General features: G+C 37.0%; 1 protein-coding gene across 2 annotated transcripts in view; it reads right to left on the reverse strand.

Moving 5' to 3' along the window:
- NSUN7 (NOP2/Sun RNA methyltransferase family member 7) overlaps nucleotides 1-12,666 on the reverse strand; it is a 53,847-nt gene that overhangs the window by 11,288 nt on the left and 29,893 nt on the right. For both annotated transcript variants that reach the window (XM_058722771.1, XM_058722772.1), the window contains exons 8-9: nucleotides 9,661-9,804; nucleotides 4,358-4,459 (exon numbers count right to left, since the gene is read on the reverse strand). In XM_058722771.1, coding sequence (XP_058578754.1) covers nucleotides 4,358-4,459; nucleotides 9,661-9,804 — 246 coding nt within the window. The remainder of the gene's footprint in view (nucleotides 1-4,357; nucleotides 4,460-9,660; nucleotides 9,805-12,666) is intronic.

Here is a 12,666-nt window from a genome sequence, read left to right on the forward strand (position 1 = left end):
TGGCTGCACCACTTTGCATTTCTACCAACAGTGCAAGAGGGTTCCCCTTTCTCCACATCCTCACCAACACCTGTTGTTTCCTGTGTTGTTCATTTTAGCCATTCTGACTAAATGATTTAGTATTTAGACATATTTGTATTTCCTTGATAGTGGGGATGTTGAGCATCTTTTCATGTGTCTGTTAGCCATCTGGATATCTTCTTTGGAAAACTGTCTGTTCGTGTCCTTTTTTACCCATTTCTTAACTATAGTATTTGGTTTTTGGGTGTTGATTTTAATAAGTTCTTTATAGATTTTGGATACTAACCCTTTATTAGATGTCATTTGAAAATATCTTCTCCCATTCTGAAAGCTGTCTTTTAGTTTTGTTGATGGTTTCCTTTGCTGTGCAGAAGCTTTTTTATCTTGATGAAGTACCAATAGTTTATTTTCGCATTTGTGTCCCTTGCCTCGGGCGACCTATCTAATAAGAAGTTGCTATGTCTGAAGTCAAAGAGGTTACTGCCTGTGTTCTCCAATAGGATTTTGATGGTTTCCTGTCTCACATTTACATCTTTCGTCCATTTTCAATTTATTTTTATGTGTGGTGTAAGAAAGTGGCCCAGTTTCATCCTTTCGCATGTTGCTGTCTAGTTTTCTCAACACCATTTGTTGAAGAGACTGTCTTTTTCTCATTGGCTTTTTCCCATTCTTTCCTGCTTTGTTGAAGTTTAGTTGACCTATCATGGTCAACTTCTGGGTTTTCTATTCTATTCTATTGATCTATGTGTCTATTTTTGTGCCAGTACCATACTGTTTTACTACAGCTTGAATATAATATAGCTTGAAGTCCAGAATTTTTGCTGTCTCCAGCTTTGCTTTGCTTTGCTTTGCTTTGCTTTTTCAAGATTGCTTTGGCTATTCGGAGTCTTTTGTGGTTCCAAATAAATTTTAGGATTCTTTGTTCTAGCTCTGTGAAAACTTCTGGTGGTATTTTGATAAGGATTGCATTAAATGTGTAGCTTGCTTTGGGTATCATAGACATTTTAACAATATTTGTTCTTCCAATCCATGAGCATGGATTGTTTTTCCATTTCTTTGTGTCATCTTCAATTTCTTTCATCAGTGTTTTATAGTTTTCAGAGTATATATATTTTACATCTTTGGTTAGGTTTATTCCCAGGTATCTTATGGCTTTTGGTGCAATTCCTTAATCAATTCCTTAATTTCTCTTTCTGCTGTTCATTATTGGTGTTTAGAAATGGAACAGAATTCTGTACATTTGTTTTGTATCCTGAAACTTTAGTGAATTCATGTATCAGTTCTAGTAATTTTTTGGTGAGTCTTTTGGGTCTTCTATATAGACTATCATGTCATCTGCAAATAGTGCAAGTTTGACTTCTTTCTTGCTGATTTACATGCCTTTTTACTTCTTTTTGTTGTCTGATTGCTAAGGCTAGGACTTCTAGTACTATGTTAAATAGCAGTGGTGAGAGTAGACATCCTTGTCTTGTTCCTGACCATAGAGGAAAAGCTCTGTCTTTCCCCATTAAGGATGATATTAGTTGTGGGTTTTATATATGTGGCCTTTATTCTGTTGAGGTATGTTCCCTCTAAATCTACTTATTGAAGGTTTTTATCATGAATAATGTATTTTGTCAAATGCTTTTTCTGCATCTATTGAGAGGATCATATGGTTCTCATCCTTTCTTTTATTAATGTAGTATATCATGTTGATTGATTTGCCAATGTTAAACCACCCTTGCAGCCCAGGAGTAAATCCCTCTTCACCGTGGTGAATGATTCTTTTAATGTAGTGTTGAATTCGATTCACTAGCATTTTGTTGACAATTTAGGTAGGTATCCATATTCATCAGGGATATTGGCCTGTAGTTCTCTTTATTTTTTTAACATTTATTTATTTTTGAGTGAGACAGAGCTCAAGCACAGGAGGGGCATAGAGAAAGGGAGACACAGAATCCAAAGCAGTCACCAGGCTCTGAACTGTCAGCACAGAACCTGATGAGGGGCCCAAACCCACGAACTGTAGGATCATGACTTGAGCTGAAGTTGGACACTTAACTGACTTGGGTACTTGGGTAGCCCTGTAGTTCTCTTTTTTAGTGGAGCCTTTATCTGGTTTTGGAATCAGGGTAATGCTGGCCTCATACAAAAAGTTAAGTTTTCCTTCAATTTCTATTTTTTTGAGCAGTTTGAGAAGAACACATATTAACTCTTTTTTAAATGTTTGGTAGAATTCCTCCTATGAAGCCAGCTGGCCATGGACTTTGTTTATTGGGAGATTTTTGATTATTGATTCAATTTCTTTGCTGGTTATTGGTCTATTCAAGTTTTCTATTTCTTCCTGTGTCAGTTTTGGTAGTTTATATGTTTCTAGGAATTTATTGATTTCTTCCAGATTGTCCAATTTGTTGGCATATAGTTTTCATAATATTCTCTTATTATTTCTGTGGTGTTGGTTGTTTCTTCTCCTGTCTTACTTGTGATTTTGTTTATTTGGGTGCTTTCTCTTTTTTTCTTGATAAGTTTTGTTAGGGGTGTATCAATTTTATTAATTTTTTTCAAAAAACCAGTTCCTGGTTTCATTGATCTGTTTGGAAATTGAAAACACAATCAACGTGACTGACCTAGTTACAAACACAAACAAATAATAGTGCAGATTACCATGAGCTTGATACTTCAGCCATTCTCCCACAAGTCATATCACATAACTAGTTAAAAGGACTGTAGAAACAGATGCGAATCCCAATTATGTTACTTACTGCTATATGATGCTGGGAAAATTACTTAAAACTCTCAGATTTTTCATCTGTGAGATAATACTACTACCTGGAACTCACTCGTTTATTCACTCATATCAAGCACCTACTATAAGCTAAGCACTATTCTAGCATCTAAGATACATAGACAAAAATATCTGCCCTTGGGGAGATTCTTCGCCATGTTTTATTGATATGATAAGACACAGATACATCGGAAAATCATATAGTATCTTTAGGGGTTGATAAACAGTGTAGGGAAAAAGCAGGGATGGAGGATAGTTGTAGGTGATAATACTGTAATTTTAAACAAAGTAGAGAAAGCATCAAAAAATTCAAAAAATTATTTACCAACTTTCTAATCTTCCAACTAACTTATTTCATATATCATATATATATATATATATATATATATATATATGTACGTATTATCATATTATCACAAAACCTGACACAGGGCTCGAACTCACGGACCACAAGATCATGACCTGAGCTGAAGTTGGCCACCCAACCAACTGAGCCACCCAGGTGCCCCTACATATTATCATATTTAAATTAATGTTTATTAGAGCATCAACTAAAAAAGCAGACCTGCTCTGTGCTTACCATTTGCCTTATTTCTACCTCATTATATCTTTATGTACTGAATTATCTATACCTGTATACTTATCTTTGAGCCTTTGGAGATCAGGATTTATTCACACTCATATCCCTAACATCCAACATAATGCCTGACCCAGAGTAGGCACTTGATAAACATGCACTGAATTAATAATAGTTTATGTAATTTCTCAGAGACTTCTCCATTTTCCATATCCATATCCATTTGAGGGCAATGCTCCTCAAAATCTAAATGGTACTCAAATCTAAATGGAGTGATTGAAACAATAAAATAAATACCTAAAGACCTCATTTACTCAGACTTCAACTTACTCAGGCTTTATTTATAATTGTACTTCTCTATTAATCTCTATTTAACACTAAGAGACTTAAGAGTTTGATTCAAATTTGGATTGTAGAATATGGCCAGGCACAATGACAACAGAAAAATTACATCAAATAAGAAGCCAAAGAAAAGAAACAGAGAAAATAAAACTGTTCCATCATGGATACACATAATTATTTTACTCCAGCATTAAGCAACTGTCCTTGCTAACCTATGCTACAAATGATAGTACAACATCTATTTTTAAAAGACTGGTTGAGGGGCGCCTGGGTGGCTCAGTCGGTTGAGCATCTGACTTCGGCTCAGGTCATGATCTCACAGTCTGTGAGTTCGAGCCCCGTGTCAGGCTCTGTGCTGACAGCTCGGAGCCTGGAGCCTGCTTCGGATTCTGTGTCTCCCTCTCTCTCTGCCCCTCCCCTGCTCATGCTCTGTCTCTCTGTCTCAAAAATAAATAAAAACATTTAAAAAAATAATAAAAGACAGGTTGAATTGGTAAAAATAAATACTTTGATATTGGAAGGTGCTAAGGCTGAGTCTTCTGGAAAATTCACTTATGGCTCACACTTCATTGCCTGATTATAATAGGTAAATGAAGTATTAATGTTTCTAAGATTTACAATGTATTTTAAGATTGAACTGATAATAAACTTACATTTCATTGCATGTGTTAGCTGTTCATATTGCTGTTGAACAAGAATGTGAAGTTTATCTTCTGATGTACCTCCTTGAGAGAAATCTTTAAGTAAACCTGTATCTAAAAGCAAAGAAATACTTTTAAATATATCACTATTAGGTGTTTTTCATATATTGCTATAATCACATTGTTTAATTTTTCAATCATTTCCCCTATTTTCTTTAAATGTTCATTTATTTTTGAGAGAGACAGAGTGTAAGGGGAAGGGAAAAGAGAGAGGGAACCACAGAATCTGAAGCAGGTTCCAGGCTCTGAGCTGTCAGCACAGAGCTGGACATGGGGCCTGAACTCATGAACAGGGAGATCATGACCTAAGCCGAAGTTAGATGGTTAACCAACTGAGCCACCCAGGCGCCCCAACCATTTCCCCTATTAATAATATTAATATATTAATAAATATTTAATATTAATATTTAATAAATATTAATAATACTTATTAAAACTAAATAAAGAGTATTATAAAAACGCTGAGTCAAAATTAAAAAACGAAATAAGGGTAATTTTGTTTAGTTTGGTTTTAGTATTGTTTTTCTTTCTTCTTTAAGTTCTTCTGAGATAGTCATCCTACAAGCTAACTTAGATTAGGTTCTGTCATTTAGGCACAGAAGCGAGAATGCTGTGGGTGTGGAGCCTAATAGAGGAAAAGAAAAAAGATTTATTTCCAAGGCAGAAACTGATGAGCTATAATCAGAGCTCAGTAGGAAAGAACACAAAAGGATACAGTTAAAAACATTAACTTACCGAAAGAAATTTTGGAAGGAAAGAATTCAGAGAAGTAAATCTAGTCTACATAGATTAAGAAACAGATCAAGAAGCTCTTAAAGTAACTTAAAAATTTTTCAAAACATACTTCTTGATAATATTAACTAAGATGTATTGAATACTACTTTGTATACAGTATTTTATTTGTCAACCCCCTGAAACATTATTATCCCTTTTAACATTAAGAAAACTGTTCAAACATACATTAAACCACTTATCTGAGGTCATATAGCTACTAGGTGAAGAGCCATATTTTAGCTCAGAAATCTGACCAGAGTCCAAACTTCTAACTTCTCTTTATTCTGCCTCTCAGTAAGTCCCTGGAGTAGGAGAGCCAATTATTTATGCCATATATTTGGCTGTTCCCCATTCTAGTAATATCAGTAAAGGTTAATTAAACTCCATTTCTTCCCAATTTATTTTTACACTTCACATTTTTCTCTCTCTCTTCACCACTTTTAAGGACTATTTATACATTATTATACTATAAAACCACATCAATTTACCTCTTTCACCCCATTTTATTGTATGTATTTTTTAATAATTTATTGTCACATTAGCTAACATACAGTGTATACAGTGTAGTCTTGGCTTCAGGAGTAGATTCCTGTGATTCATCACTTACATACAACATCCATGTTTCTGTAGCATAGTGGTTATCACATTCGCCTCACAATATCCAGTGCTCATCCCAACAAGTACCCTCCTCAATGCCCATCTCCCATTTTCCCCAGCCCCCCAACCCCCCACCCTCATCAACCCTCAGTTTGTTTTCTATATTTAAGAGTCTCTTATGGTTTGCCTCCCTCTCTGTAACTTATTTTTCCTTCCCTTCCCCCATGGTCTTTTGTTAAGTTTCTCAAATTCCACATTTGTTATGAGAAAACATATGATATCTGTCTTTTGCTGACTGGCTTGTTTCACTTAGCATAATACCCTCCAGTTCCATCCATGTTGTTGCAAATGGCAAGGTTTCATTCTTTTGCATCACCAAGTAGTATTCCATTGTATATATATGCCACATCTTCTTTATCCATTCATCAGTTAATGGACATCTCGGCTCTTTCCATAATTTGGCTATTTTCAAAAAAATTTTTTTAATGTTTATTTATTTTTGAGAGAGAGACAGACAGAGTGTGAGCAGGGGAGGGGCGGAGAGAGAGGAAGACACAGAATCCAAAGCAGGCTCCAGGCTCCGAGCTGGCAGCACAGAACCCGATGTGGGGCTCAAACTCACAAACCTGGAGATCATGACCTGAGCCAAAGTCAGACGCTTACCCGACTGAGCCACCCAGGTGCCCCCATACTTTGGCTATTGTTGAAAGTGCTGCTATAAACTTTGGGGCACATGTGCCCCTACGAATCAGCCCTCCTATATTCTTTGGGTAAATTCCTAGCAGTGCTATTGCTTCATCCCATTTTAAAATAATTCCCAGTTATCAGCAAGGAACAATTTCATGTATTCTTCAATGTTTCTCACATTTTTCAATGTTAAAATGTTTTTCAAACTAATTCATGATTTTTCCCTTCCACCTAGTATCCAAGTCTTTTCAATTCATCCCCACTAAACTTAGTCATATTTCTACCCTTGGCACTAGGTCAACAGCTTCTTATTTGCTCTGGCTATTACTTCCTCAGAGGAAACCCTCCTTTTTCCAGGTTTGCCAAAGACGACTTCTTGGCTTATCCTCTTGCCTCTTCAGCAAAGCTTTCAGAACATTGCTAATACCTAGGAAACTTTAAAAAAAAAATTTTTTTTTTTAAGTTTATTTGAGAGAAAGAGTGCATGTGAGAGCAGGGAAGGGGCAGAGATAGAGGGAGAGAGAGAATCCCAAGCAGGCTCCACACTGTTAGCACAGAGCCCGATGCGGGGCTCCATCCCATGAACTGTGAGATCATGACCTGAACCAAAATCAAGAGTTGGATGCTTAATGGACTGAGCCACCCAGGTGCCCCCAGGAAACTTTTTACTTTCTCCCTTTTCATCTCTTGTGGTTCCCTTTGATCTCCTCTCCCAACCCCGAGTTCGTTTTTACCTATGGTTTATTTTTTTCTGCATTCCCACTTCAAAATGACCCAGAATAAGGCCAGAGTTTCTCAGTTGGGAGCTCTAACTCTCTTCACTGCTATGTCTATTATAGTTGCAGCTATCTCCTCCCCTCTTTTCCTATGTCTACTAATTCTTCTTATTTGATTATTTCCCAGTTAACATAGAAAGTTTCTCAGCTCACTATTCTCCACTTGAATTGGTGATTCTGTTTTACTCTCACTGCGAGGACATTTTCCATAGCAAGTCAAAAATTCCACGGGGTGCAGTGTAAACCCAGTTCCAGACTGTCCGGTATCGTGGAATGTGCTAACTAATCTGAATTTGAATCCCAGCTTCTCTATTTACTAGCTACGTGACCTTAAGCAACTTGTGAGATTTCTCAGAGTCTTGTTCCCCTCCCCCACTGTAAAACAGAGATAACAAAAGAACACTATCCTCAAAAAGTTATTGTGAATATTAAGTGATAGTGATGGGTGCCACCTAGAATAGTGACTGGGACATACTTGTGCACAATAAATATGAGTTTCTTTCCCTCCATTTTTTTTTCTCACTTTTGATCCTGACCTTGCTAGAAACAGAAAGCAAGTATTCACTATCTGCTGAATGTTGGTGAAATGTCTTCCTTATCTCATATTCTAGTTAACCTCATTCAACTAGGGCTTTCAATAGGAACAGATTACAGTAAGAATGCATTTCAGTCAATGCACGGCCATACACTGTGGTTTAAAAAGTGGCTCAGAGTGCCAGCCTCAGAGTCAGAGCTGCTGTGTTTGAATCTGGGCTCTGACACTAGTCACATGGCCCTGGGACACTTCTACACCTCTGGGCCTCAGATTCTGTACTTGTAAAATGTAGAAGTAAGAGTACAGTATCCGTGGTTTTGCTTTCTGCAGTTTCAGTTACGGAGGTCAACCACAGTCCTGGAAGCCGATAATCCTTTTTCTGCCGAATCAGCAGAAGATCACTAGGAACTCAAGGCTACATCATAGTGCCTGCGTCACTCACTTGGCTTTATCTCATCATGGAGGTAGGCATTTTGTCATCTTACATCATCACAAGAAGGGTAAGTAGAGTACAGTAAGATATTTTGAAAAAGAAACCACATTCACATAACTTTCATTTCAGAATATTGTTATGACTGCTCTATTTTATTATTGTTGTTATTAATATTACTGTGCCTGATTTATAAACTGAACTTTATCATAGGGGCATATGTACAGGGAAAAATGTAGTATACATAGGGTTCAGTGATATCTATGGTTTCAGGCACCCACTGGGGGTCTTGCAACAAATCCCCACAGATAAGGGGAGACTACTGTAACTAATTCATTGAGTTCTTGTGAGGATTTAGTGAAAGTGCTTAGCTCAGTGCCTTATATATGAGTGCTCAATAAATGGTAATGTTAATATTTTATAATTTCTTAAAGAAGTAAAGTATTTTGGGGCGCCTGGGTGGCGCAGTCGGTTAAGCGTCCGACTTCAGCCAGGTCACGATCTCGCGGTCTGTGAGTTCGAGCCCCGCGTCAGGCTCTGAGCTGATGGCTCAGAGCCTGGAGCCTGTTTCCGATTCTGTGTCTCCCTCTCTCTCTGCCCCTCCCCCGTTCATGCTCTGTCTCTCTCTGTCCCAAAAATAAATAAAAAACGTTGAAAAAAAAAAAAAAATAAAAGAAGTAAAGTATTTCTAGAATTAATACTTAATCTGAAGTATTAATATCAGAAAACATACATACTAGGGATTATAGAAGTCTTGAGTTTAAAATAGTGTGATTATAATTTAATTAGGATCATTTTAGAGCACAGTCTATAGAGTCTGGCTGATCTAAATTTGAATTCTAGCTCTGCTACTAACTAGAGCTTGTGTGACCTTATAAAAATGAATTAATCTTTCTGAGTCTCAGTATTTTCATCTATAAAATGCTGATAAATTTTAATGTCTATATCTTGAGCACTGGTATATACCAGAAGAGCATACCGGCCAACATGTGTTCTGATTACCTACATCATTCCTATTATTAAATATTTTTAGGGCACCTGGGTGGCTCAGTCAGCTGAGCGTCCGACTTTGGCTCAGGTCATGATCTCACGCTTTGTGAGTCGGAGCCCCACATAGGGCTCACTACTACGGTCAGGCTGTCAGTACAGAGCCTGCTTCAGACCCTCTCCCCACTCTCTCCCCCTCCCCCGCTTGTGCTCTTTCAAAAGTAAATAAGTATTAATAAATAAATAAATAATTTTAATATTCCCCCTTGCCCATATCACAAAGGATTGCTATAAGTATTCAATGAAACAATGAATGTAAAGTACTTTACACATTGTAAGTGCTCTATGCATGGTAGCTATTCATTAATAAGATATATTTGATATGTCATTTTAGTGATTTTAAATAATTTTATTTTTGACATTTATCAACAAATTTCAATAATTTATAAATGAAAATTTTTTAAAGTACCTTCATGCTCGTTTAATATAAACTCCACTGGATTACTAACACCCAGTCCTGAGCAGCGAGGAAGCAGCAGAATCACTTTAACTTTCTGCAATCTATGATCCTTTGATTCAATGTTCAGAAATGCCTCATGAAGTATTTCAATATCTTGGAGGGAAAAAAACAGAACAATTAGAGCAAAAATATTCATTAAAAATCTTAATACAGTATGTAATTAGATCTATTTATCATTGTTCATTTTTTTTACTGTTTATTTATTTTGAAGGACTGAGCAAGCAGGAAAGGGGCAGAAAGACGGGGGGACAGAGGATCCGAAGCGGGCTTGGTGCCAACAGCAGAGAGCCAGATGCAGGGCTCAGACTCACCAACCATGAGATCATGACCTGAGCCGAAGCTGAAGTCAAACACTCAAATGACTGAGCCACCCAGACGCCCCTATCATTTTTCATTTTTAAATCCTCAGCCTCACAAAAAGTCATCTCATATAGTCAGAAAAGAGAGCTATTCTTCTCTGATAACTTATCAGAGTTAACACATGAATTCTTTCTCCTTCACTTGAGAGAACAATTTTGAAATTTAAATATCTCCTACATAAAATATAATTTTTCATTCTGAACTTCAGATTACTTTTTTTTTTGAGAGAGAGGGGGGGGGCACAAGTGAGCGAGGGGCGGGGAGGGGGGGTGCAGAGAGAGAGAATCCCATCAGGGGCAGAGAAAGAGAGGGAGAGAGAGAGGGAAAGAGAGCGATAGAGAAGCAGGGCTTACCCAAAGCAGGGCTCATATACGCCCGAAGCAGGGCTTGAGCTCACCCAAAACAGAGCTCAAACCATGAGATCATGACCTGAGCCAAAATCAGATGCTTAACCGACTGAGCCACCTAGGTGCCCTGAACTTCAGATTCTTTTAAAATACTATGACATAGTGTAGGGAAATGGGCTTTGGGGGCAGAGACACCCAAGGATGACTCCCAACTTCGGTATTTACTAGCTGCGTGATTTAACCTCTCTGAGCCCCCATTTTCTTACTCATAAAATGGGATAACAATGCCTGCCTCATCTAATTGTGGTGAAGACTGAAATAAAGCAGTTTAGTATGGTGCCTAGCACATAGTAAATAAATGCTCAGTGTTGGTTATTTCCCTTTCCCATTGTAATCTCCTTTTATATTCCATCTTCCTCAGAGAAAAAATGGGTATCAGTAGCATTTATGAGGCAGTCTAATGTTCCTTAAGGACTTTAGTTTAGGTGGAAGGAAGTCTGTCCTCACTGAGTATAATAATCTGTGCCCCTATCTTCAGGCCACCCCTCCACTTCTGCAATGACTCCCAGTCCCCTCACCTGCTGAGGAGTCATCACTAAAATTGTTCCCCCACCCCTTTTCTCTTGTCTGATCACCCTGTTCATCTTCCTATTCTGTCTGTTTTGAAACTGTTTTGTTTTTTTTTTTTAATCAGTGGGCCTTTTTTTTTTTTCTTTCTATTTTAAAATTTCGATTGGAAAAGTTCAAACATACAAAAACACACATAAAAACATAATAAATTCTCAAGTACCCATCATGGAGATTCAACAGTGAACCATTCATGCCCAATCCTGTTTCATCTACATCTGTACCCACTTCCACCCCAACCCATATTATTTTAAATCTATAAATATTTCACCACATAGCTCTAAAAGAACTCCTTTAAAAATATAACCACACAAATTAAAAAAAATAAGAATTCCTTATCATCATTAAAAAATAATGGAATCCAATCATGGCTCAAATTTCCCCATAATCTCACACATGACAAAAGTTTTTTACAATTTGTTTGAATCAGGATTTTAATAAAGTACATACATTGCAATTAGTTGATAAGCCTTATTTTAAATTTCTTCTTATTGACAGGTTCCCTTTCCATTTTTTCTTACAACTTATTCCCTAATGAAACATGGTTATTTGTACTACGGACAGCTTTTCTACAGTCTGGATTTTGCTAATTGCTTCCCTAGAGTGTACTCTAACATGTTCCTGTGTTCTGTGCTTCTTATAACTTACTAGTTGTATCTTTAGAAGCTTAATTAGATTCTGGCTTTTTTTTTCTTTTTCTTTCCTTTTTTTTGGTGGGGGGTGGTGTGGAGAGAGTGGAGAGGGGAGCAAAACTACTTCACAAGTGATGTCATATTTATCCACTAAGTTATCTTTCTGGCACCAGCAAAGAGGTTGCAAAATAGACCTATTTTAATTCTGTCACCTATTTTAATTCTGATATACCTTTTTCATATTAGCTAGAATACTTCTAAAAGAAGAAACTTCCTTCCTCCACTGCTTGGTTACTTAGAGGTTCCTATTCTCTCTTGGTAACTAGGTAAAAATTCAGAGGGTAACTGGAAGTGAAATGCTGGGTCATTGGTATGTACATATTCAATTTTAGTGATTAATGCTAGCTTTCTAGAGTGATTGCACAAGTTTACAGTCCCACCAGCTGTGTTTGAGCCTTCCCAATGCTCTTTACCTTGCCAGTACATGGTACTGCCGATATTTTTCATTTTAATCACTCTGTGGACATGTGGCGGTAAGTTGTGATTTTAATTGCATTTCCCTGATTAGTAATGGGATTGACGACTTTCACTTTTTTTTTTGTTTGTTTTTTTTGGCATTTGGATATCCTCTTTTGTGAAATGCCTGGTCATGTCTCTTGCACATTTTCCAGTTAGGTTGTCTATTCATTGTTAATTTGTAAGAATTCTTTATACACTGTGGATAAAAACTCTTCACTAGTTTGTATGTTCCCTCCCTACAGTTTGCCTTTGCACTCTCTTAATCTTAATGCACAGAAATTTAAAATTTTTCAAAAGTTTACTACAGTCCAATTTATAAGTCTTTTCTTTTATGATTAGTGCTTTATGTGTCCTGTTTAAGAAATCTGCCAATCCCAGTCATTAAGTGTTTCTCCTATAATAAATTCTAGGAGACTCTAGATTTGTATTGATGGTGTGAAGTACAGGTCAGTTTCATTTATTCTACCTCC

The sequence above is a fragment of the Neofelis nebulosa genome, chromosome 3, assembly GCF_028018385.1.
Source record: "Neofelis nebulosa isolate mNeoNeb1 chromosome 3, mNeoNeb1.pri, whole genome shotgun sequence".
In the NCBI taxonomy this organism is placed as follows: Eukaryota; Metazoa; Chordata; class Mammalia; order Carnivora; family Felidae; genus Neofelis; species Neofelis nebulosa.